General features: G+C 46.0%; 1 protein-coding gene across 1 annotated transcript in view; it reads right to left on the reverse strand.

The window, feature by feature from the left end:
• Positions 1-23,361, reverse strand: part of LOC119970047 (endophilin-A1-like) — a 182,860-nt gene that overhangs the window by 33,340 nt on the left and 126,159 nt on the right. The window contains exon 2 of the mRNA XM_038803993.1: positions 8,489-8,557. Within this exon, the coding sequence (XP_038659921.1) occupies positions 8,489-8,557 (69 nt within the window). The remainder of the gene's footprint in view (positions 1-8,488; positions 8,558-23,361) is intronic.

Consider the following 23,361-nt stretch of genomic DNA (forward strand, 5'->3'; position numbering starts at 1 on the left):
TTGAAGACTCCCTTAATGTCCTGTTGGGGTTTCAGTCAGTCTTCAAGACTTTGGATCTGTCTTTCAGAAGCGTTGTATTAAATGACGTTTTAAAATTCCCACAAAGGCGTCTTCCTTTATACAGAAAGTCAAGTCAATTCTACACATGTTGCATTTGACAATGTTGGCATAGAAAGGCTACTGGCAGGGATTTTCAGATGATGACAGAGTGATGGACCTTTTTGACTTTTTTTGCTTAATTATGTACTATTTTAACGGTCAGCCCTGGATTATGTTAGACGGTGCTTCATTCCTTTGTTTAACTGAATTAATCTACACACCAGGGGGAATGTGACAGCCCCATCGGCGTGGGGACAGGAAATGTGTCAAGTCATTCAAAGGTCCATCAACTTCAGCAGGTTTGGAAGGCTGCCAGTCGGTCGACGAGGCTGCAAAACGTTACCCACAGGCCAGGGTTTGTTTAAGTGTGTAAAACAGGTGGCAGGCAACCCAATCTTGCTGATAACATTTAGAAATCTTTAGGGTGATTGGTCCAGTCAATGCTTTACTGAGCTGAATATAATTTCAGGTTTAACAAAGACCATTACTTACTGTTGCTAGATCTTCACCTTGTTAACAACAAACAGGAATGTTAGCAAGGAGACATCACCATGTCAGCGACTGAACAAGATGCATGAAGAGTAAATGTGCAGGCCCAGTGGGGAGGAGTTAAGTCAGCATTAATGAGTAATTACGCTGTGAACATTGAACATTTGTCAAGTGACTTCTGTCCATTAAATCCTTGGTGCCAATTGCCCTTAATTCAACCTGAAACCAAAGTCATCGCTGAGGAGCTATGGCTCCTCTGATTATGAAGAACATGAGTGTATGGTTATAACAAGTATTTATTCTTAACACGTGGGGAGGTCATCAACAAAGCCATGTACAGATAATTATATCTAAATTACTGTCGAGCTGAGGTGAGATGTGACTGCCTTGTCCGTCCCCCAATATATATCTGTGACTCCATGTGTGTCTGGTTCCACCTACTGGCAGGAGGTCATAACTGTGTATACACTCTGTGTATTGATCATAAGCTATATACATTGGTACTGTTAGAATAATACTCTTTATTGTTACAAGTAGGCTTACATTAACACTGCAATGAAGTTACTGTGAAAAGCCCCTAGTCGCCACACTCCGGCGCCTGTTCGGGTACACAGAGGGAGAATTCAGAATGTCCAATTCACCTAACAGCACGTCTTTCGGGATTTGTGGTAGGAATCCGGAGCACCCGGAGGAAACCCACGCAGACACGGGGAGAACGTGCAGACTCCGCACAGATGGTGACCCAAGCCAGGAATCGAACCTGGGTCCCTGGCGATGTGAAGCAACAATGCTAACCATTGTGCTACCATACCGTGTTATATACAGTTATATACATTGGTGAAACTATGTGGAGTTATACACTGATATACATATGTGCCTATCACCAGAATCTAGTGACTATTCTCTCCCCCATTAATTCAGGGAGGGGGGATTCCTGATCTGCTCTTTCAGTTTACATTACTGATTTCATCCATGTCCATCTGTTCCGTTGCTGGTAACTCCATTTTTTTCAGATCACACACCCTCGGGAACCACGTCACACACCCTCGGGAACCACGTCACACATCCTCGGGAACCACGTCACACACCCTCGGGAACCACGTCACACACCCTCGGGAACCACGTCACACACCCTCGGGAACCACGTCACACACCCTCGGGAACCACGTCACACACCCTCGGGAACCACGTCACACACCCTCAGGAACCACGTCACACACCCTCGGGAACCACGTCACACACCCTCGGGAACCACGTCACACACCCTCGGGAACCACGTCACACACCCTCGGGAACCACGTCACACACCCTCGGGAACCACGTCACACACCCTCGGGAACCACGTCACACACCCTCGGGAACCACGTCACACACCCTCGGGAACCACGTCACACATACTCGGGAACCACGTCTTCAGTTGAGTCACATTTTGTTTTCTTCCACACCCTTCAGTGATAACAGAAATAATTTTTTCCCCCAAGTATGCAGTGTAGTTGAAAGCTAACACCTCGTCTTCTTCAGGTTTTCACCTTTACCACGTCTTCACCACCACAATATCAACAGAATCCCTCAGGCAAACGATGAAGGGACTGGGAAGGGGAGTGAGCACGGGCAGCACGGTAGCATAGTGGTTAGCACAATTGCTTCACAGCTCCAGCTTCGATTCCCAGCTTGGGTCACTGTCTGTGCAGAGTCTGCACGTTCTCCCCGTGTCTGCGTGGGTTTCCTCCGGGTGCTCCGGTTTCCTCCCACAGTCCAAAGGTGTGTAGGTTAGGTGGATTGGCCATGATAAATTGCCCTTAGTGTACAAAATTACCCTTAGTGTTGGGTGGGGTTACTGGGTTATGGGGATAGGGTGGAGGTGTTGACCTTGGGTAGGGTGCTCTTTCCAAGAGCTGATGCAGACTCGATGGGCCAAATGGCCTGCTTCTGCACTGTAAATTCTATGATTACTATGATTAGAATGGGAAGGGAACTGTCCTAATCTCCTTTATTCCACAACGAGTGCCAGGAAACACACGGATAAACGCACTCGCTCGGGAATTTTGTTCCATTTCGGTGAATCTTGCCCACAGTCTTTGAAAGGTCATGGTAAACATGTTTTTCATTCAAGCATGATTTGCAATGTATATATCATTGCTTTCTAAAACCATCAAGTTGCTGAGGTACAACATTGGGTGCGAGTGTCCTCAGCACCTTTCCCACTTTGTGCTGTAACTATGACAGGAAAACCATTAACACACACAAGCAGCTTTCTGTTAAAGACTCAACAGAGTCATGAGAAAAATACCATAGAAATTCACCCCTGTAATTGGAATGAAAACCATTATGAATTTTCACTTCCTCTTTCTCTTCACCACCGACGACAGTGGCTGGTTCTGCTGGGCAGACTACTGACCAAATCACATAGAACATGACAAGTGACAATTGTTCACCATTTGCATTAATGACCTGGAGGAAGGAACAGAATGCAAGGTTTCCAATTTGCCGAAACGAAAATAGGCAGAAGAGGATATTTTGACAAAGATATTGTGATTCTGCGATGGGGTATCGATAGATTGGTGTCTGGATGAAAATCTGGCTGATAGATTTTAATGTGGGAAGTGTGAGGTCATGCACTTCGGTCGGAGGAAATCAAAAGACAGATTATTATCTAAATGGAGAGAGACCACAGGTGAGTGAAGTACAGAGGGATCTGGGTGTTCTAGTGCATGAATCAGAAAAAGCTGGCAGGCAGGTCCAGAAGTTGTTAAGAAGACAAATGGCATTTTGGCCTTTATTGTTAAGGGTTTGAAGTTTAGAAATAGGGAGGTGTTGGTGAGACCTCACCTGGAACACTGTGTACAGTTTGGATACCCTGACTGAAAACACGATGTGGTAACGCTGGAGGCATCCAAAGGAGATTCACCAGTCTAATTCCTGGGATGAAAGAGTTGTCCCATCAAGAGAGATTAAATAGTCTGGGCCTGTATTCCTTGGAGTTTAGAGGAGTGAGGGGTGACCTTATTAAAACATAGAAGATCCTGAGGGGGGGTTGGCAGGGTAGATGGTGAGATGTTTTCACCAGTGGGAGAGTCTCGAACAAGAGAACACAGGCACAAGATAAAGGGGCAGTCATTTAAAACTGAGGTGCGTAGAAATTTCTCCTCGCAGAGGGTGGGGAATCTCTGGACTTCTCTGTCCGGAGGGTGGGGAATCTCTGGGATTCTCTGTCCGGAGGGTGGGGAATCTCTGGAATTCTCTGTCCCGGAGGGAGGGGAATCTCTGGAATTCTCTCCCGGAGGGAGGGGAATCTCTGGAATTCTCGGTCCCGGAGGGTGGGAAATCTCTGGAATTCTCTCTCCCGGAGGGAGGGGAATCTCTGGAATTCTCTGTCCCGGAGGGAAGGGAATCTCTGGAATTCTCTGTCCCAGAGGGAGGGGAATCTCTGGAATTCTCTGTCCCGGAGGGTGGGGAATCTCTGGAATTTTCTCTCCCGGAGGGTGGGAAATCTCTGGAATTCTCCCTCCCGGAGGGAGGGGAATCTCTGGAATTTTCTCTCCCGGAGGGAGGGAAATCTCTGGAATTCTCTGCCCCGGAGGGAGCGGAATCTCTGGAATTCTCCATCCCGGAAGGAGGTGAATCTCTGGAATTCTCTGTCCCGGAGGGTGGGGAATCTCTGGAATTCTCTCTACCGGAGGGTGGGAAATCTCTGGAATTCTCTGCCCCGGAGGGAGCGGAATCTCTGGAATTCTCTGTCCCGGAGAAAGGTGAATCCCTGGAATTCTCTCTCCTGGAGGGAGGGGAATCTCTGGAATTCTCTCTCCCGGAGGGAGGGGAATCTCTGGAACTCTCTGTCCCGGAGGGTGGGGAATCTCTGGACTTCTCTGTCCGGAGGGTGGGGAATCTCTGGACTTCTCTGTCCGGAGGGTGGGGAATCTCTGGGATTCTCTGTCCGGAGGGTGGGGAATCTCTGGAATTCTCTGTCCCGGAGGGAGGGGAATCTCTGGAATTCTCTGTCCCGGAGGGAGGGGAATCTCTGGAATTCTCTGCCCCAGAGGGAGGAGAATCTCTGGAATTCTCTGTCCTGGAGGGTGGGGAAACTCTGGAATTCTCTGCCCCGGAGGGTGGGGAATCTCTGGAATTCACTGTCCCGGAGGGAGGGGAATCTCTGGAATTCTCTGCCCCAGAGGGAGGAGAATCTCTGGAATTCTCTGTCCTGGAGGGTGGGGAAACTCTGGAATTCTCTGCCCCGGAGGGTGGGGAATCTCTGGAATTCACTGTCCCAGAGAGAGGCGAATCTCTGGAATTCTCTGCCCCGGACGGAAATATCTGGAATCCTCTGTCCCGGAGAGAGGTGAATCTCTGTAATTCTCTGTCCCAGAGGGTGGGGAATCTCTGGAATTCCCTCTCCCGGAGGGAGGCGATTCTCTGGAGTTCTCAGTCCCGGAGGGAGGGGAATCTCTGGAATTCTCTGTTCCAGAGGGAGGCGAATCTCTGGAATTCTCTCCCGGAGGGAGGGGAATCTCTGGAATTCTCTGTCCCGGAGGGTGGGAAATCTCTGGAATTCTCTCTCCCGGAGGGAGGGGAATCTCTGGAATTCTCCATCCCGGAGGGAGGGGAATCCCTGGAATTCTCTGTCCCGGAGGGTGGGGAATCTCTGGAATTCTCTCTCCCGGAGGGAGGGGAATCTCTGGAATTCTCTCCCGGAGGGAGGGGAATCTCTGGAATTCTCGGTCCCGGAGGGTGGGAAATCTCTGGAATTCTCTCTCCCGGAGGGAGGGGAATCTCTGGAATTCTCTGTCCCGGAGGGAGGGGAATCTCTGGAATTCTCTGTCCCAGAGGGAGGGGAATCTCTGGAATTCTCTGTCCCGGAGGGTGGGGAATCTCTGGAATTTTCTCTCCCGGAGGGTGGGAAATCTCTGGAATTCTCCCTCCCGGAGGGAGGGGAATCTCTGGAATTTTCTCTCCCGGAGGGAGGGAAATCTCTGGAATTCTCTGCCCCGGAGGGAGCGGAATCTCTGGAATTCTCCATCCCGGAAGGAGGTGAATCTCTGGAATTCTCTGTCCCGGAGGGTGGGGAATCTCTGGAATTCTCTCTACCGGAGGGTGGGAAATCTCTGGAATTCTCTGCCCCGGAGGGAGCGGAATCTCTGGAATTCTCTGTCCCGGAGAAAGGTGAATCCCTGGAATTCTCTCTCCTGGAGGGAGGGGAATCTCTGGAATTCTCTCTCCCGGAGGGAGGGGAATCTCTGGAACTCTCTGTCCCGGAGGGTGGGGAGTCTCTGGACTTCTCTGTCCGGAGGGTGGGGAATCTCTGGACTTCTCTGTCCGGAGGGTGGGGAATCTCTGGGATTCTCTGTCCGGAGGGTGGGGAATCTCTGGAATTCTCTGTCCCGGAGGGAGGGGAATCTCTGGAATTCTCTGTCCCGGAGGGAGGGGAATCTCTGGAATTCTCTGCCCCAGAGGGAGGAGAATCTCTGGAATTCTCTGTCCTGGAGGGTGGGGAAACTCTGGAATTCTCTGCCCCGGAGGGTGGGGAATCTCTGGAATTCACTGTCCCGGAGGGAGGGGAATCTCTGGAATTCTCTGCCCCAGAGGGAGGAGAATCTCTGGAATTCTCTGTCCTGGAGGGTGGGGAAACTCTGGAATTCTCTGCCCCGGAGGGTGGGGAATCTCTGGAATTCACTGTCCCAGAGAGAGGCGAATCTCTGGAATTCTCTGCCCCGGACGGAAATATCTGGAATCCTCTGTCCCGGAGAGAGGTGAATCTCTGTAATTCTCTGTCCCAGAGGGTGGGGAATCTCTGGAATTCCCTCTCCCGGAGGGAGGCGATTCTCTGGAGTTCTCAGTCCCGGAGGGAGGGGAATCTCTGGAATTCTCTGTTCCAGAGGGAGGCGAATCTCTGGAATTCTCTCCCGGAGGGAGGGGAATCTCTGGAATTCTCTGTCCCGGAGGGTGGGAAATCTCTGGAATTCTCTCTCCCGGAGGGAGGGGAATCTCTGGAATTCTCCATCCCGGAGGGAGGGGAATCCCTGGAATTCTCTGTCCCGGAGGGTGGGGAATCTCTGGAATTCTCTCTCCCGGAGGGAGGGGAATCTCTGGAATTCTCTCCCGGAGGGAGGGGAATCTCTGGAATTCTCGGTCCCGGAGGGTGGGAAATCTCTGGAATTCTCTCTCCCGGAGGGAGGGGAATCTCTGGAATTCTCTGTCCCGGAGGGAGGGGAATCTCTGGAATTCTCTGTCCCAGAGGGAGGGGAATCTCTGGAATTCTCTGTCCCGGAGGGTGGGGAATCTCTGGAATTTTCTCTCCCGGAGGGTGGGAAATCTCTGGAATTCTCCCTCCCGGAGGGAGGGGAATCTCTGGAATTTTCTCTCCCGGAGGGAGGGAAATCTCTGGAATTCTCTGCCCCGGAGGGAGCGGAATCTCTGGAATTCTCCATCCCGGAAGGAGGTGAATCTCTGGAATTCTCTGTCCCGGAGGGTGGGGAATCTCTGGAATTCTCTCTACCGGAGGGTGGGAAATCTCTGGAATTCTCTGCCCCGGAGGGAGCGGAATCTCTGGAATTCTCTGTCCCGGAGAAAGGTGAATCCCTGGAATTCTCTCTCCTGGAGGGAGGGGAATCTCTGGAATTCTCTCTCCCGGAGGGAGGGGAATCTCTGGAACTCTCTGTCCCGGAGGGAGGGGAATCTCTGGAATTCTCTGCCCCGGAGGCTGGGGAATCTCTGGAATTCTCTCTCCCAGAGGGAGGGGAATCTCTGGAATTCTCTGTCCCGGAGGGAGGGGAATCTCTGGAATTCTCTCTCCCGGAGGGAGGGGAATCTCTGGAATTCTCTCTCCCAGAGGGGGGGGGGAATCTCTGGAATTCTCCATCCCGGAGGGAGGGGAATCTCTGGAATTCTCTCTCCAGGAGGGGAATCTCTGGAATTCTCTGTCCCGGAGGGTGGGGAAGCTGGATCATTGGAAGAATTTAAAGTGGAGATGGATGGATGTTTGATAGATCGATGAATAGAGGGCTTTGGGGAAACGACACAGGAAAGGAGTTGAGGCCGGAATAGGTCAGCCTTGATGGTATTGAGCGGTGGGGCAGGGTTGAAGGGCTTGGTGGCCTGCTCCGGATTCTAGTTCCTGTGTTCCTGTGTGACAATTGTCATGAACGTGTAGTTGTCATATTGTAGATTTTTGTATAAATGCTCATCTTTCTCTTAAATGCAAACACAAAGCCTGAAAGATGGCTGTTGAAAGTCACCTGATCTTTTACAACTGCAATGTGCTCAAGCTCTAGAAAGCTGCAGGTGGATTAGTGATAAGCATACCCAGATATGAAAAGACATTTGAAATTTAATTTGTATTTCCACAAGGGTAAACAGAATCTCATTGTGGCTTCCCTGGAGGAGTAAATAGCTCTTTCTAATCTCCTCGAAGCTTGGGAGAATGGAAACCATTCAAATTAATGGCTGAGGCTTTTCAAAGATTAATTTTCTTGACTAAAAAGACAATGGATGGGACTATGCCCCCCCCCCCCCCCCAAACTGGGGCTAACCCAATATCTAATTTGGAAACATGATTGGGATCGTAGCCATTTTGTGTTTGTGAATTGTTTAAAGGAGGTTGCAGGAAGTAATTTCTGTGTGGCAGTGTGAGAGACAATAAGAAGACCCACTCGTAGATGAAACAATCAGAAACTGTTGCAAATCTAATCGATGCCCCAGACGGTTTTGTGATGTTTTTCACCACTTGGTTGTGGGTGATATCCTGCAAACGCCTTTTTCAGTATAAACGAAAAGCCAATCCACGCACGGCAATAATAAACAGACATCCATAATGGGAGGGTGTCCCATTCATCCTGTCTGGCATATCAAGGGATGATGGTGACAATGGAACTGTAAATCCATTCAGTAGGACGACTGTATCACTTACTTTTTCCATTTCTTTGAAGTCATAGTCGAGTTTGGTCCCTTCCGAACCGCCAACCTTCTCACTGACACGCTGTGAAAACAGTACACATGGAAAGGTCTTAATTATTAACATGGCCGAGTCTGGGCTTTATAAATGAACAGATTACAAAGAAATAGAATTGCTCGAGAGAACAAACTCGTTAGGAAACATGCCAGTGCACGGGACAATTGAGTTTTAAACTGCTCTCTCTTCTCTCTTCTCTGAGGAAGTCCCAATCAAAACCAAATATATCTGTAATTAGCACCTACTGTGTGTGAAAATTGGAGGAACTGCACTCACTCAGTTCCTGGATACCTCCTGGCTGGTAATCAAATCGGTCTTTCCTCAATTTAGTTAGTTAGAAAAGTTGTAGCTCATGGACTAAGAGGGACCGTAACAACGTGCACCCAAAGTTGGCTGAATAACAGGAAGCAGAGAGTAATGGTTAATGCACATTTTTGGGGTTGGAGGAAGGTTTGTGACGGTGTTCCCTCAGAGTCGCTATTGATACACTTGCTTTTCCTGATAAATATTAATGATTTAGATCTCGATGTGCAGGAGACAGTTTCAAAGTTTGCGGATCAGATGGAAATTGGAATTATTATAAACTGTGAGGAGGACAGTGTGGAACTTCAAAGGGACTGAGACAGGTTGGTGGGGTGGGCAGATAGGGGGCAGATGAAGTTCAATGTGGAGAAATATGATAACAAGGAGAAGTTAATAAGGCACATACAGGGACTGGGGTGGCTGGGTCTGTATTCACTGGAGTTTAGAAGAATGAGGGAGGGGATCTTATTGAATCTTACAAACTTCTGACATGGCTGTACAGACTGAATTCAGGGACGTTTCCTCTGGATGGGGGTGGCTGGAACAAGGGGTCACAGTCTCAGGGGGTGAGATGTGGAGAAACATCTTTACTCAGAGGGTAGTGAACCTGTGGAATTCGCTTCCACAGAAGGTTGTGGAGGCCAAGTCACTGAATACATTTAAGAAGTAAATAGATATACGTCGAGCAGCCTTATTGCTCCTGACTCAGTGACATGATGATACCATTCAATCTTGCGAGAGTTTGCCATGCTCAAAACGCCTTGCGACATTTAAAGATCGCACGAAATGTCACAATCTGGATCTCGCCCTCGCTGGGCGAAATCTAGATTAACATATTTAACTGAGTCATCAGATTCATTAAAATGTGTTGCCGCCCAATTTTCCAGAGGCCTGGGAATGAAATCCCGTGCCTGGGTGACCTTGCCATGTCTGCGTTTAGCACTGGGTCACACAAACGTGGACCAGGCGTAATGGAGGCCCCTGGTTTGTTGGGCTCTGGGCAGGGCGATACCTTGGCAATCCCACTGGAACCCAGGCACCTTGCCAGTGCTAATCTGGAATATAGGCACTGCCACTTGGGCACCCTGGCACTGCCAGGCTGTCTGGATGCCACTAACAGGCAGGCAGGGCACTGCCAGGGTGCCAGTGCCAAGGTGCCCAGGAGCCAGGTTGCCCAGGCCAGGGATCAGATCAGGGGGCAGATCAGGGGGTGCTCTGCCCTTATGAGGTGGATGAAGATGGGCTCGAGAACCCCCTAAGAGATAAGTTGGAGCAGTGGGGGGGGGGGGGGGGGGGAGGGGTTCAGTCTGGTGCCCGAGGGAGGGCATGAGATCAGGGTGGCATTTAGAAATGGTGCCCGCCTTCCTCCAACACTGAGGAGTGAGCCATGGCCAGAAAATAACAACAGAATCCCGTTTGACAGCGGGGTCGCTCTGGTTTTTGTGGGTTACATCGTGCCCCTAGACTCTGTAGGTGTCTAGCGAGGGGTATGGGGAGATTGTGGGAGTATGACATTGGACTTTAACCTGGTGTAAGACTTCTTACTTTGCTCACCCCAGTCCAACGCTGGCATCTCCACATCATGGCTACCATCCAGATACAAAGGCCTGCGTTCCATTAACCTCGTGATTATTTTCAGTATCGTTTTATGACAGTTTAACGATCTGTGTATCTAGAAGCTCAACACTCTTTGAATTTTAACTGTTTCTAGCTTTCTACCCTTCGACATATACTCATTCTACTATTATTATGTTTATACTTATTCTACTATTATTATGTTTATACTTATTCTACTATTTTTCGGTCTAAAGTGAATGATCTCACACTTTATCTACATTAAAATCCAATTACCTATTCAATGAATCTTTCAATATCTCTTTGTAATTCTGTGTTTCCATCGACACGGTTTACAGTGGGCATGATCCACCCGCCACATTGCACCCAAACGGGTGAGGCCTCCTCCAGGATCTACTCGGCTCGCCATGCCTTGCGAGATCTAATGGGATCTGGCGAGACGTCCCGATCTGAATCCCACCCATTGTGGTGGGATCAGTGGTTTGCAAATCTGCATATTAGAGCCAGGCAGCTAGTCTCACTCCATAATGCAGCTTGCCTGATCTACCAAGGCCCAGGGATCTAGCCCCTTCACCTCGGAAACCTCAGACGGGCACCGTTCAGTGATGGTCTCCATAAACGGGGACCAGACAAAATGGCACTGAGGGGGGGTGGGGGAGAGGAGGCATCTCCCAAACTCCCAGGGAATCGGTGGCCTCCAGGTGGTTGCCCTCTGGGAAGAGTGGCACCTTGGCACTGCTGGTCCCGCCTGGGCACCCAGGCAGTGCCACTGCTGAGGCCCCAGGTAGCAGGGTGTTTCTCTGACGCTGTGAGCATCAGGAAACACCTGGCTAAAAGCGCTCGACACGGGGCTCTGTTGCAATTTGGTTAGATGGTGCCCAATATGTTATCAGCACAATGTAACTGGATAGTGGGGATGGTCCTGGCACTTTGAAACATTCAAATCTTTTATTTTTACCCGAGTCGAGGATTCTCAGTCATTAAGCATCCTTCAAGTCTGTGATCAATAGGTTTTCTGGCACAAAGGGTATTGAGGGATATGGTGACAGAGCAGGACAGTGCAGTTAGTGTAACATTTCAGACAAAATGTTACGCATGGCAGAGCAAGGTATACAGACCATACCTCTGTTCCTGTTTGCTCTGTTCTTGTGATACACTGATCCCGGAGGCAGAGTAAGGAAAACTAACAACATGAAGAGACGGACAGCTTGTCCGAAACCTGCTTGAATTTTTCTATTTTCCAAACCAGTCTTCATCTCTGCTCTGGGACTAGTTAGCCTCAAGTTAGCCTTTTGATTCCAACAATGCACAGTTTCTAGTTATGAAAAGTCTTCCGTTTTGACAGAAGCTTCCAAACAGTCGTAGAGCCAAGCTTCACAAGGCAGATAGCACGTCTCTAACTTCCCCAGTGAATTTACAACAGGCGATGGATGAAGCAAACTTTATACTTTATACTCTCCTCTTACTGCTGCTCCCTCCAGCAATATAATTACCACAATTGTGAGGGACAAACACAAGCTGTAGACATTATCCACAAACTGCTGAAGCCACGTGTTCAGGGAATTCAAAGCCAGTTTTGGAAATCAGTGTCTCAGATTCCTTCACCGTCTTTCCATTGTAACATTTCAGCTTTCTAAATCCTCCAGATCTGTCAGCAAATCCTAAAGTTGCATTGACCGTACCTACCCAGCCAGAATTGGAGATTAGTTAAAGTTCACAAGCCTCTGTAAAGAACATTACTAAATTACAATCAAACTTCCTAACAAATTGCACCTTGTTATAAAGCCTTTAACTCATTTTTGGATGACTGATGAATCTCAGGGAAATGATGATCCATTTAAATTCTTACCAGGAGGACATTTTCAACAAGTGTATTTTTTAGATTTTTGGCGTCAGTCAAATCAATCTTTCATCAAAAAGACATCATCTTCGACTCAGGCTTCAGATCTGCCTTCCCGCTAACGAGGAAAAAGATTAAGGTGATCCAAGGATAAATATTTCTCTGAGTAACTTGAAGCTCCATTGAGCAAGCTTGGCTAACGTTACTATCTCAGAGATCTTTAAGTGAAGTCAGCAGCTGCCCAGAGTCAGGACAAATTAAATACTTGCTAAGTGTAAATATATTGCGATCAATAAGATTAGAATTTTGCCCTTCAAAACGTAATTTGATGTGAATTGAAAAATCTGCTCACAGATAACTCAAAGGATGGATTCTTGCTGCTAAATTGAATATAGGGCCGTTGAGCATTCTAGAATCACCGTCAGGAACTGGATCATCAAAGGGGAGGGTTTGATTCAGCTGCAATGCACCCTCCCAGGCGGACCCAGCACATTGGATCATTAGCATCACTAACTGCAGGGAAGATATACTTTATTGTTCAAAATACAACAGAGCGAAATCGCCAGAAGTCAAACCACCAAAATGCATTGGCCACTGATCTAATTGGCCAATCACAGTGACAGAATAAAAATATTGTCAAAACACAAAGAGAGATTAATTCCCTTGATGTGGCTGCAGTAACCCTAACCGCAATGCACTGATCAAACACAACCCTGCTCCATCCAATTCAAAACATTTTCTCACCAACATGTTTTTAGAAAGGCGATTCAAAGGTCGGACAGTCTCCATATTAATCTGAATTCAACTGATTCAATTGACCAAATTTCAAACTGAGTTCATTCCTCATGCATGTCTTTTGAGTCGTCAGAAATGTCTTCAGTGAAATCAGTGAAACAAGATCAGAAAATGTGGACAATTTGAATTTTGGGACTTTTAATAAAATTGGATCTGTGATGGGCGGCACGGTAGCACAGTGGTTAGCACACAGTGCCAGGGCTCATAGCGCCAGGTTCCAGGTTCGATTCCCGGCTTGGGTCACTGTCTGTGTGGAGTCTGCACGTTCTCCCTGTGTCTTCGTGGGTTTCCTCCGGGTGCTCCGGTTTCCTCCCACAAGTCCCGAAAGACGTGCTTGTTAGGTGAATTGGACATTCTGAATTATCCCTCAGTGTACCCAAACAGGCGCCGGAGTGTGGCGACTAGGAGATTTTCACAGTAACTTCATTGCAGTGTTAAAGTAAGCCTACTTGTGGCGCTAATAAAGATTATTCATTTATGCTGTGCAGACAATGACAAGAGCTGGAATTCTCCACATTGATTCCACAATAATGTTTGATGTAGTCCAACACATGGGGGGGGGGGGCACGGTAGCACAGTGGTTAGCACAGTTGCCTCACAGCTCCAGGGTCCCAGGTTCGATTCCCGGCCTGGGTCACTGTCTGTGCGGAGTCTGCACGTTCTCCCCGTGTCTGCGTGGGTTTCCTCCGGGTGCTCCGGTTTCCTCCCACAGTCCAAAATGTGCAGGTTAGGTGGATTGGCCATGATAAATTGCCTCTTAGTGTCCAAAAAGGTTGGGTTGGGTTACTGGGATAGGGTGGGGGTGTGGGCTTAGGTAGGGTGCTCTTTCCAAGGGCTGGTGCAGACTTGATGGGCCGAATAGTCTCCTTTTGCACTGTAAATTCTATGATTCTAGTGATGGGTGATTTAAACAAATTGTGCACCAGATATTCTGAGGTTTATATGGGGTTTGGAGAGAGCACATGAGAACTATATATTGAGAACATAAATAGGAAGTTTTATTGGGATTAAGGGCACAGAGCAGATGAGCAGTGAAAATATGATGGTTATTGGAAGCTCAAAGGATAGAGAGTCGCCTGTTTACAGTTTAAGGTAATTTGTGGGAAGCAGTTTATTCTGAGGGTAGTTACAGGAGAGAGTGCGGTTGGGATGTGTTGTGGGAGGTGAGGAATACAGGGAGTTACTCACAGATAGTCTAGCCAGCCAGCATGGCTATGTGTTTGTGGAGATCATTACAGGTGTCAGAGAACCTTTTTCACTAACTATGTGCGAACATGCTGAATGAAGCTTTTACAGTGAGGGGCAACTCGAGAATCATCTTCTTGCAGAAAAGTCTCCTGGAGCGACTGCAGAGAGGAATTACTAGAATGTTACCAGGGCGGGAAAATTGTAGCTACAAGGGGAGATTGGAAAGGTAATAATAATAATAATCTTTATTGTCACAAGTAAGCTTACATTAACACTGCAATGAAGTTATTGTGAAAATCCCCTCGTCGCCACATTCCGGCACCTGTGCGGGTACACAGAGGGAGAATTCAGAATGTCCAATTCACCTAACAGCACGTCTTTCAGGACTTTTGGGAGGAAACGGAGCACCCGGAGGAAACCCACGCAGACACGAGGAGGAAATGCAAACTCCACATAGAATCATAGAATTTACAGTGCAGAAGGAGGCCATTCGGCCCATCGAGTCTGCACCGGCTCTTGGAAAGAGCACCCTACCCAAGGTCAACTCCTCCACCCTATTCCCATAACCCAGTAACCCCACCCAACACTAAGGGCAATTTTGGACACTAAGAGGAATTTATCATGGCCAATCCACCTAACCTGCACATCTTTGGACTGTGGGAGGAAACCAGAGCACCCGGAGGAAACCCATGCAGACACGGGGAGGTTGTGCAGACTCCGCACAGACAGTGATCCAAGCCGGAATTGAACCTGGGACCCTGGAGCTGTGAAGCAATTGTGCTAACCACTGTGCTACCGTGCTGGTGATGGAGGCACAGATCCTAAACTCTTTTAAAAAGTACCTGGATCTGTACCTTAAGTTTCAGCTACAGGGCCATGGGCCATGTGCGGGAAGATGGGATTAGAAAGGGCACCTGGTGTCTTTGGGTCAACATGGACAAGGTGGGCCGAACGATCCCCTTCTCTGCTGTATAGTTTCTATAGTCTAGCCCTGTCAGTCAGTGACCTAGTCATGTTTGAGGTTCAAACTGGTGCGTCTGGACAAGCACTTAAATCGGCGCGGCAGAGTAGGCTATGGACCAAGTGCTGGTGAATGGGATTGGTATAGGCTGGCACTTGATGGTCAGCATAAACATAATGGGCCGAAAGGCCTGTTCCTGTGCTGTTGGGCTCTATGGGACACTTAGACTTGCGAAAAATTACTGGAAAAGAGTATCTGACCTCAGTGAGGCAGTGAATGTTGACAGGCACAACGACTGCACACACCAGATTTCCTCAGGTGGTAAACAGAAAGCAGCACTGGAAAAGATATCAAGAGTTTGCCATTTTAATCACTCTGCCATTGGCAGCCTCGTCTTCAGCTGCCCGAGCCCTTTGACCCAGGACCAATACAGTAAGGAAAATGTGTCATTTTTTTTTTAATGGTCTGTGGAATCTGTAATCGATTTTAAGAATGTTTGAAAAGTTCTCGCAAGAGTTTGTATCAATTGTAAAGTGATCAGATGTAAATTTTATTGATTAAAAAAGAAATACTGGTCCGTGTGAGCTGTCGGCACTTGACCTGGAAGTAGTATCAACAGGAAAGAAATGAATGCAAAGACCATGTGGCTGCCTGACAGGAGTTACACTGAAGGGTGAACATTTCTAAAGTACTGAGTGTGTAAAATACACTGAAACAAGACAGAAAGCTGAAGATTGGGTTAGAGCAGATCCACCATGCGGATAATAACAACCCCAAGCTCCAGAATTTCCTGCCTAACCTCCACATCTCAATCTCTTTCTTTAAGACCAAGCATTTCCTGTCAGAATATCCACTTTTGTGCTTCAGTGTCACGATGGGACCACATAACTGAGAATTGTATTTGTTGCTGACTTACTGGAGAGCTCTTTCAGAGAGTTGGCAAAGGTGCGATAGCTGAATCGCCTCCCTGTGTGCTGCACAAAATTGAGATTGTACTGACACTGAAACGACAGCAAAGTAAATTCCCCAAAGTTGATGTAAGGCAAGCCAGTTAATCCAACACTAATGAACTACGACACAGTCTGATGCTTTCAGTCATTGCTCAGAATCAAAGGAATGTAGTCAATTTGTGTCTCTTTCTTTCGATGTGGCAATTGTAGGCGAGGCCAGCCTTTTGTTTCCCATTCCTAATTGCCCCTAAGGTGGGGGTGAACCACCTTAAACTGCTGTAGTTCATGTGGTGTAGATACACCCACTGTGCTGTATGAAATTCCAGGATTTTGGCCCAGTGACAGTGAAGGAACGGTGATATATTTACAAGTTAGGTGTGTGGCTTGGAGGGAAATTTATAGTGGTGTTCCCATAGATCTGCTGCCCTTGTTACATAATGGATGAAGACATATTCAAATTAGTTGTCTCATGTATGTTAAGTATCCAATAATTGGCAGTGATATGTAATGGGGCTTCAGGTGGCCTTTGTGTCAGAAGATGTGAAGATAGAGTTTTGTGCAGAGTCTGTCAAAGTGAAATAAAGGCTGTTGTAAAAAGGAGCAGAACCTTTGACTCTTTATAAAACAGCAGCAAAAACAGAGGATGGTTGCTGTGCAAATGTGAAGGGTTGAAAGATACAACTTTTCCCGACCAAACCAAGGAGTGAGTGAGAAGAAAAAAAAAAGATATTTGGCTGATTTGAGGATAAAGATGGCCGGATATGACTAGCCCCCCTTATTTTCTGAAAGGGTATCATACGACCAACGGAGAAGTGCAGTAGTTATGTAGACTAAAGTAACTGCCTTGGGAGAGAGGAAACAAGGTACGGCACTGGCTCTTTCTCTACCTTATGACAGTAAAATCCGAAGAAAAGTGTTTTCTGAGCTGGAATTGGAAGAGTTAGACTCAGAAGAAGGTCTGGAGACTCTATTACATTGTATGGATAAGATTAATCAAAAAGATGACTTGTTAAGTGCGTATGAAGCATGGTCGGATTTTAATAGGTTCCGGAAATAGAGGATTTCTCCATGGAAGACTCTGTAATGGAATTTGGCAGACTATATAAAAGGCTGCAGAAACACAGGCTGGAATTTCCGCAGTCTGTGTTGGCCTTTAAATTACTTGACTGTGCTAGAGTGAGGAACATGGTTTTGACAGGAGTTCAGTTTGTGGATAATGATACCTTATCCGATCAGATGACAGAAGCTTTAAAAAAGTTTCTGGGGAAACATTCGATTCCGATGGCTTTGATGACCTAAATAGGTCAGCCTGCAAGAAAGCAGAATATGGAACATACACTACTAACAGGATGGCGAAATCGCACGGCTACAAACAGGTTCCAAGACTATAGAAGATCGGGACACGGACATTATGAAGACAGAAACCCAGTTAGAACCTACAATAGAAGATGAACCCCAGAAATGCACGGCGTATGAAAAATCGATGTTTTCGATATGACTCTCAATACCATTATGCTTTCAACTGTCCAACTCGTTATGATAGACTATTTGAAGCGACACATGACACGGAAGAGTCAAAAGAGGAAAAGGATGGTGACCAGAAAGAAGGCATTGTCCTATTAACAAGCAGTTTTACGGCGGTAATGAGGGTGTTGGTTGCAGAATCCTTCAATTGTGCTGTATTGGACAGTGGCTGCACATCTACTGTAGAAATGGTACAGCAGTTATCATGGGGGATTTTAATCTACATAAATCTAAGGTAAATGGTGGAAGATATAGGGGGGATGTCAGAGGTAGGTTCTTTACCCAGAGAGTAGTGGGGGAATGGAATGCACTGCCTGTGGAAGTAGTTGAGTCGGAAACGTTAGGGACCTTCAAGCGGCTATTGGATAGGTACATGGATTATGGTAGAATAATGAAGTGTAGATTAATTTCTTCTTAAGGGCAGCACAGTAGCATTGTGGATAGCACAATTGCTTCACAGCTCCAGGGTCCCAAGTTCAATTTCGACTTGGGTCACTGTCTGTGTGGAGTCTGCACATCCTCCCCGTGTGTGTGTGGGTTTCCTCCGGGTGCTCCGGTTTCCTCCCACAGTCCAAAGATGTGCAGGTTGGGTGGATTGGCCATGATAAATTTCCCTTAGTGTCCAAAATTCTATGATTAACCTAGGACAAAAGTTCGGCACAACATCGAGGGCCAAAGGGCCTGTTCTGTGCTGTATTTCTCTATTTCAATTTCTATAAAGAATAGTAAGATAGAGTATGAGAGTAAACTTGCTCTGAATATAAAAACAGACAGTAAAAGTTTTTACAAATATATAAAACAAAAAAGAGTGGCTAAGGTAAATATTGGTCCTTTAGAGGATGAGAAGGGAGTTTTAATAATGGGAGATGAGGAAATGGCTGAGGAACTGAACAGGTTTTTTGGGTCGGTCTTCACAGTGGAAGACACAAATAACATGCCAGTGATGAATAGAAATGAGGCTATGACAGGTGAGGACCTTGAGAGAATTGTTATCACTAAGGAGGTAGTGATGGGCAAGCCAATGGGGCTAAAGGTAGACAAGTCTCCTAGCCCTGATGGAATGCATCCCAGAGTGCTAAAAGAGATGGCTAGGGAAATTGCAGATGCACTAATGATGATTTACCAAAATTCACTAGACTCTGGGGTGGTGCCGATGGATTGGAAATTAGCAAACGTGACACCACTGTTTAAAAAAGGAGGTAGGCAGAGAGCAAGTAATTATAGGCCAGTGAGCTTAACTTCGGTAGTAGGGAAGATGCTGGAATCTATCATCAAGGAAGAAATAGCGAGGCATCTGGATAGAAATTGTCCCATTGGGCAGACGCAGCATGGGTTCATAAAGGGCAGGTCATGCCTAACTAATTTAGTGGAATTTTTTGAGGACATTACCAGTGCAGTAGATAACGGGGAGCCAATGGATGTGGTATATCTGGATTTCCAGAAAGCCTTTGACAAGGTGCCACACAAAAGGTTGCTGCATAAGATAAAGATGCATGGCATTAAGGGTAAAGTAGTAGCATGGATAGAGGATTGGTTAATTAATAGAAAGCAAAGAGTGGGGATTAATGGGTGTTTCTCTGGTTGGCAATCAGTAGCTAGTGGTGTCCCTCAGGGATCCGTGTTGGGCCCACAATTGTTCACAATTTACATAGATGATTTGGAGTTGGGGACCAAGGGCAATGTGTCCAAGTTTGCAGATGACACTAAGATGAGTGGTAAAGCGAAAAGTGCAGAGGATACTGGATGTCTGCAGAGGGATTTGGGTAGGTTAAGTGAATGGGCTAGGGTCTGGCAGATGGAATACAATGTTGACAAATGTGAGGTTATCCATTTTGGTAGGAATAACAGCAAACGGGATTATTATTTAAACGATAAAATATTAAAGCATGCTGCTGTGCAGAGAGACCTGGCTGTGCTAGTGCATGAGTCACAGAAAGTTGGTTTACAGGTGCAACAGGTGATTAAGAAGGCAAATGGAATTTTGTCCTTCATTGCTAGAGGAATGGAGTTTAAGACTAGGGAGGTTATGTTGCAATTGTATACGGTGTTAGTGAGGCCACACCTGGAGTATTGTGTTCAGTTTTGGTCTCCTTACTTGAGAAAGGACATACAGGCACTGGAGGGTGTGCAGAGGAGATTCACTAGGTTAATCCCAGAGTTGAAGGGGTTGGATTATGAGGAGAGGTTGAGTAGACTGGGACTGTACTCGTTGGAATTTAGAAGGATGAGGGGGATCTTATAGAAACATTAAAAATTATGAAGGGAATAGATAGGATAGATGCGGGCAGGTTGTTTCCACTGGCGGGTGAAAGCAGAACTAGGGGACATAGCCTCAAAATAAGGGGAAGTAGATTTAGGACTGAGTTTAGGAGGAACTTCTTCACCCAAAGGGTTGTGAATCTATGGAATTCCTTGCCCAGTGAAGCAGTTGAGGCTCCTTCATTAAATGTTTTTAAGGTAAAGATAGATAGTTTTTTGAAGAATAAAGGGATTAAGTGTTATGCTGTTCGGGCCGGAAAGTGGAGCTGAGTCCACAAAAGATCAGCGATGATCTCATTGAATGGCGGAGCAGGCTCGAGGGGCCAGATGGCCTACTCCTGCTCCTAGTTGTATATGTTCTTATGTGTGGGGTTTACTGGTTAAAATGTTGCCTGGACTTCTTGAATGCTGAAAATCATAACAATGTTAAGGAATTTGAAAGTTCCACAAGTTTCAGATTTGGGGATGATAATTCTCTGAAGTCGCTGAAAAGAGTGGTGACCCCTTGTAACATTGCCGGAGTGAATCATTTCATTAGCACGGATGTTGTATCAAGTGAGATACCTTTGCTTCTGAACAGACCGTCGATGAAGAAAGCACATATGAAACTGGATATGAGACAGGATAAGACGGTGGACTTACAATTAAAAGTCAGGACACTATTGTATTCCATTACTGTCAAATAATATTTCAAGTACAGTTGTTAAGGATGTGTTATGTCAGTTCAAAATGGGACTTTAGCTGATAAAAAGCTTGTTGTATTAAAACTGCATAGGCAATTTGCACATCCGTCTCCTCGGAGGCTGAAAAATTTATTAAAGGATGCAAGGGTAAGGGATGAAGACTATACTAAACTGATAGACCAGGTTAGTGATCGCTGTGAAGTTTGTAGGAAGTACAGAAGGACACCAGCACGACCGATAGTAACCTTACCTTTGGCCAGGGATTTTAACGACATTGTGGCCATGGACCTTAAGATCTGGGATAAAGCAAATAATATATTTATTTTGCTTTTTGTAGATTTAATAACCAGATTTAGTCAATCAACGACGAAGTAAAGAAAAGAGAGTAATTCTGGATCAAATTGTGGAAAAATGGATACGGAAAGGAATGGGCCCACCAGCAAAATTCCTTACAGACAATGGGGGACAATTTGCTAATGATGAGTTTACGGATATGTGTGAAAATGTGAATATCACAGTTATGAATATGGCTGCGGAAAGCCCATTTAGTAATGGTGTATGTGAAAAAAACCATGCAGTAGTAGATGATACGCTCCGGAAAATTTTGGCAGATAGACCAAACTGCAAGCTAAATTCAGCTTTAACATGGGCTGTACATGCAAAGAATTCATTGCAGATGGTTGGGAGCTATAGTCCCTATCAATTAGTGTTGGAAAGGAATCCTAAAATTCTGTCCATTTTAGATGACCAGCCTCCAGCTTGGGAATGGGCTACGATTAGTTCTGCCTTTGCTGAGCATTTAAATGCATTACATAGCAGTAGAAAAGCTTTTTTGGAAGCAGAAGTCTATGAAATAATTCACAGAGCTTTAAGACATAATGTACAGCCATCAAATACCATTTTTCAGCAAGGAGACATAGTATACCATAAGAGAGACAATTTCAATGAATGGAAAGGCCCAGGGAAGATCATAGGCACAGATGGCAAAACAATTATTTTGCAACAGTAATCAGACTGTTAGGGTACATTCATCAAGGATAATGGGTACAGATTACAAATTTTCAAATTTAGACAGAGCTGACAGACATGACAAGGAACCAGAATCAACTGGTACACACGTGTTACAGAACTATGAAGACCAGTTAACTGATATAGACAGGGTTTCTGTACAGGAACACAACACTTCTGATGAATCAGACCAGGTCATTTTTCCGAAAGGACAACTGCCAAAAGTTGGTACAAAAGTGACATACTTGCCTGAAGGGTCTAGTCAATGGAAGGATGCAACTGTTATTAGTTGAAGCAGGGAAGGCCACTGGGAAGTATAAACATTGGTTGACTGTACAGCATTCAGGGGAGGGAGTCAAGACAATGGATTGGGAACATGAAGTTCAAAAATGGAGGGCACAGAAACGCAGTGCCAGTTCAGATAGTACATCGGATAGTGAACAGGTCCGCAGGAAAAGATCGAGAACTATTGAAAGGATATTCCACAGCAGAAGGGAAAGATCAAGCAGTAACAGTACAGAACGAGATACCAGGCGGGAGAGGGGAAGTAGTTTATCAAGATCTTGGAACATGAGTAAGACTAGAAGCCCACATGCACGTGAGATTTTGGTAATTTCCAATAAATTAGATGAAAAAGTTATCAAAGATGCCAAACAGCAAGAACTGCATAGTTGGAGTGAATTTGGGGTATACACGGAAGTACCGGATAGGGGACAAAAAGCTCTATCCCACAGATGGATTTGCATGGAAAAGGTTCTTCTGGATGGAACTTATAAGGCAAAGGCCAGGTTTGTGGCAAGGGGATTTGAAGAAAACTTAGAAGATCAGGATTTAAGGGTAGAAAGGGAAGGAAAAGTTATTTTAAAGATCTTCTTGGCTCTATTAGCCACAAAGGCATAGGAATGCAAATCTATAGTGTCATGTGAGTGTACCTTTAAGAAATGGATGTTTAAGCAATGTACCTTTAAGAAATGCAGCAGCTCATATTACTGAAGTGATGTCAGAGGGCAGGGGGAGCTGAGCTCACTTCTGCTTTTAGTTTCAGTTTGAGAGAGAGCAGCTGAAAAGTGCCTGGCTGGTTTGCTGTGAGCTGTTTGAAAGAAGAAATCCGTTTTTTGAGGAAAAGAGCTTGGGTGTGTCTGTGTTTGCAGTGAGCTGCATCTGCTGTGATATCTGCCATGAAAGACTATCTCTGAATCATTTGGGTGATTTAAACTCATAATAGTAATGTCTTTAACCTGATGTGTTTCTGTTTAAAGGTGTTAAGTCTCTTGGATGTTTAAAGGAACAACTGAAGGATTATTTAGTGTTGTATTATTTTCGGGGTTATCTTTGAAGTAAGGGGTGTTGAGTGATCCAATGTTTATTTAAAAGGTTAAGTTGAATTCATGGAATAAACATTGTTTTGTGTTTAAAAACCCACGTGTCCATAATTGTAATACCACACCTGGAGAACAAGCCGTGTGCTTCAAAAGCAACAATACATTAAAGGGAGAGGTGGGTTGAACCTCTCATTTTGGGGTTCTGAAAATGCCTCTCCCATAACAATAGATATAAAAGCTGACTTTTGCAGGAGCATTAGCTCCAGAGAGACATTTTTCTCCGTCCTCCTAAAGAAGCAGCTAACACCGAAGTGGTACTCTGGAAGTTGAACAAATATGTAAATGGATTAAATAATGCGTCTGGAGTCTGGTATTTTTCGGTAAGATCAGTTTTGTTAAAGTTAGACTGTTGCCAGTTGAAAG

Source organism: Scyliorhinus canicula, chromosome 8, assembly GCF_902713615.1.
Source record: "Scyliorhinus canicula chromosome 8, sScyCan1.1, whole genome shotgun sequence".
In the NCBI taxonomy this organism is placed as follows: Eukaryota; Metazoa; Chordata; class Chondrichthyes; order Carcharhiniformes; family Scyliorhinidae; genus Scyliorhinus; species Scyliorhinus canicula.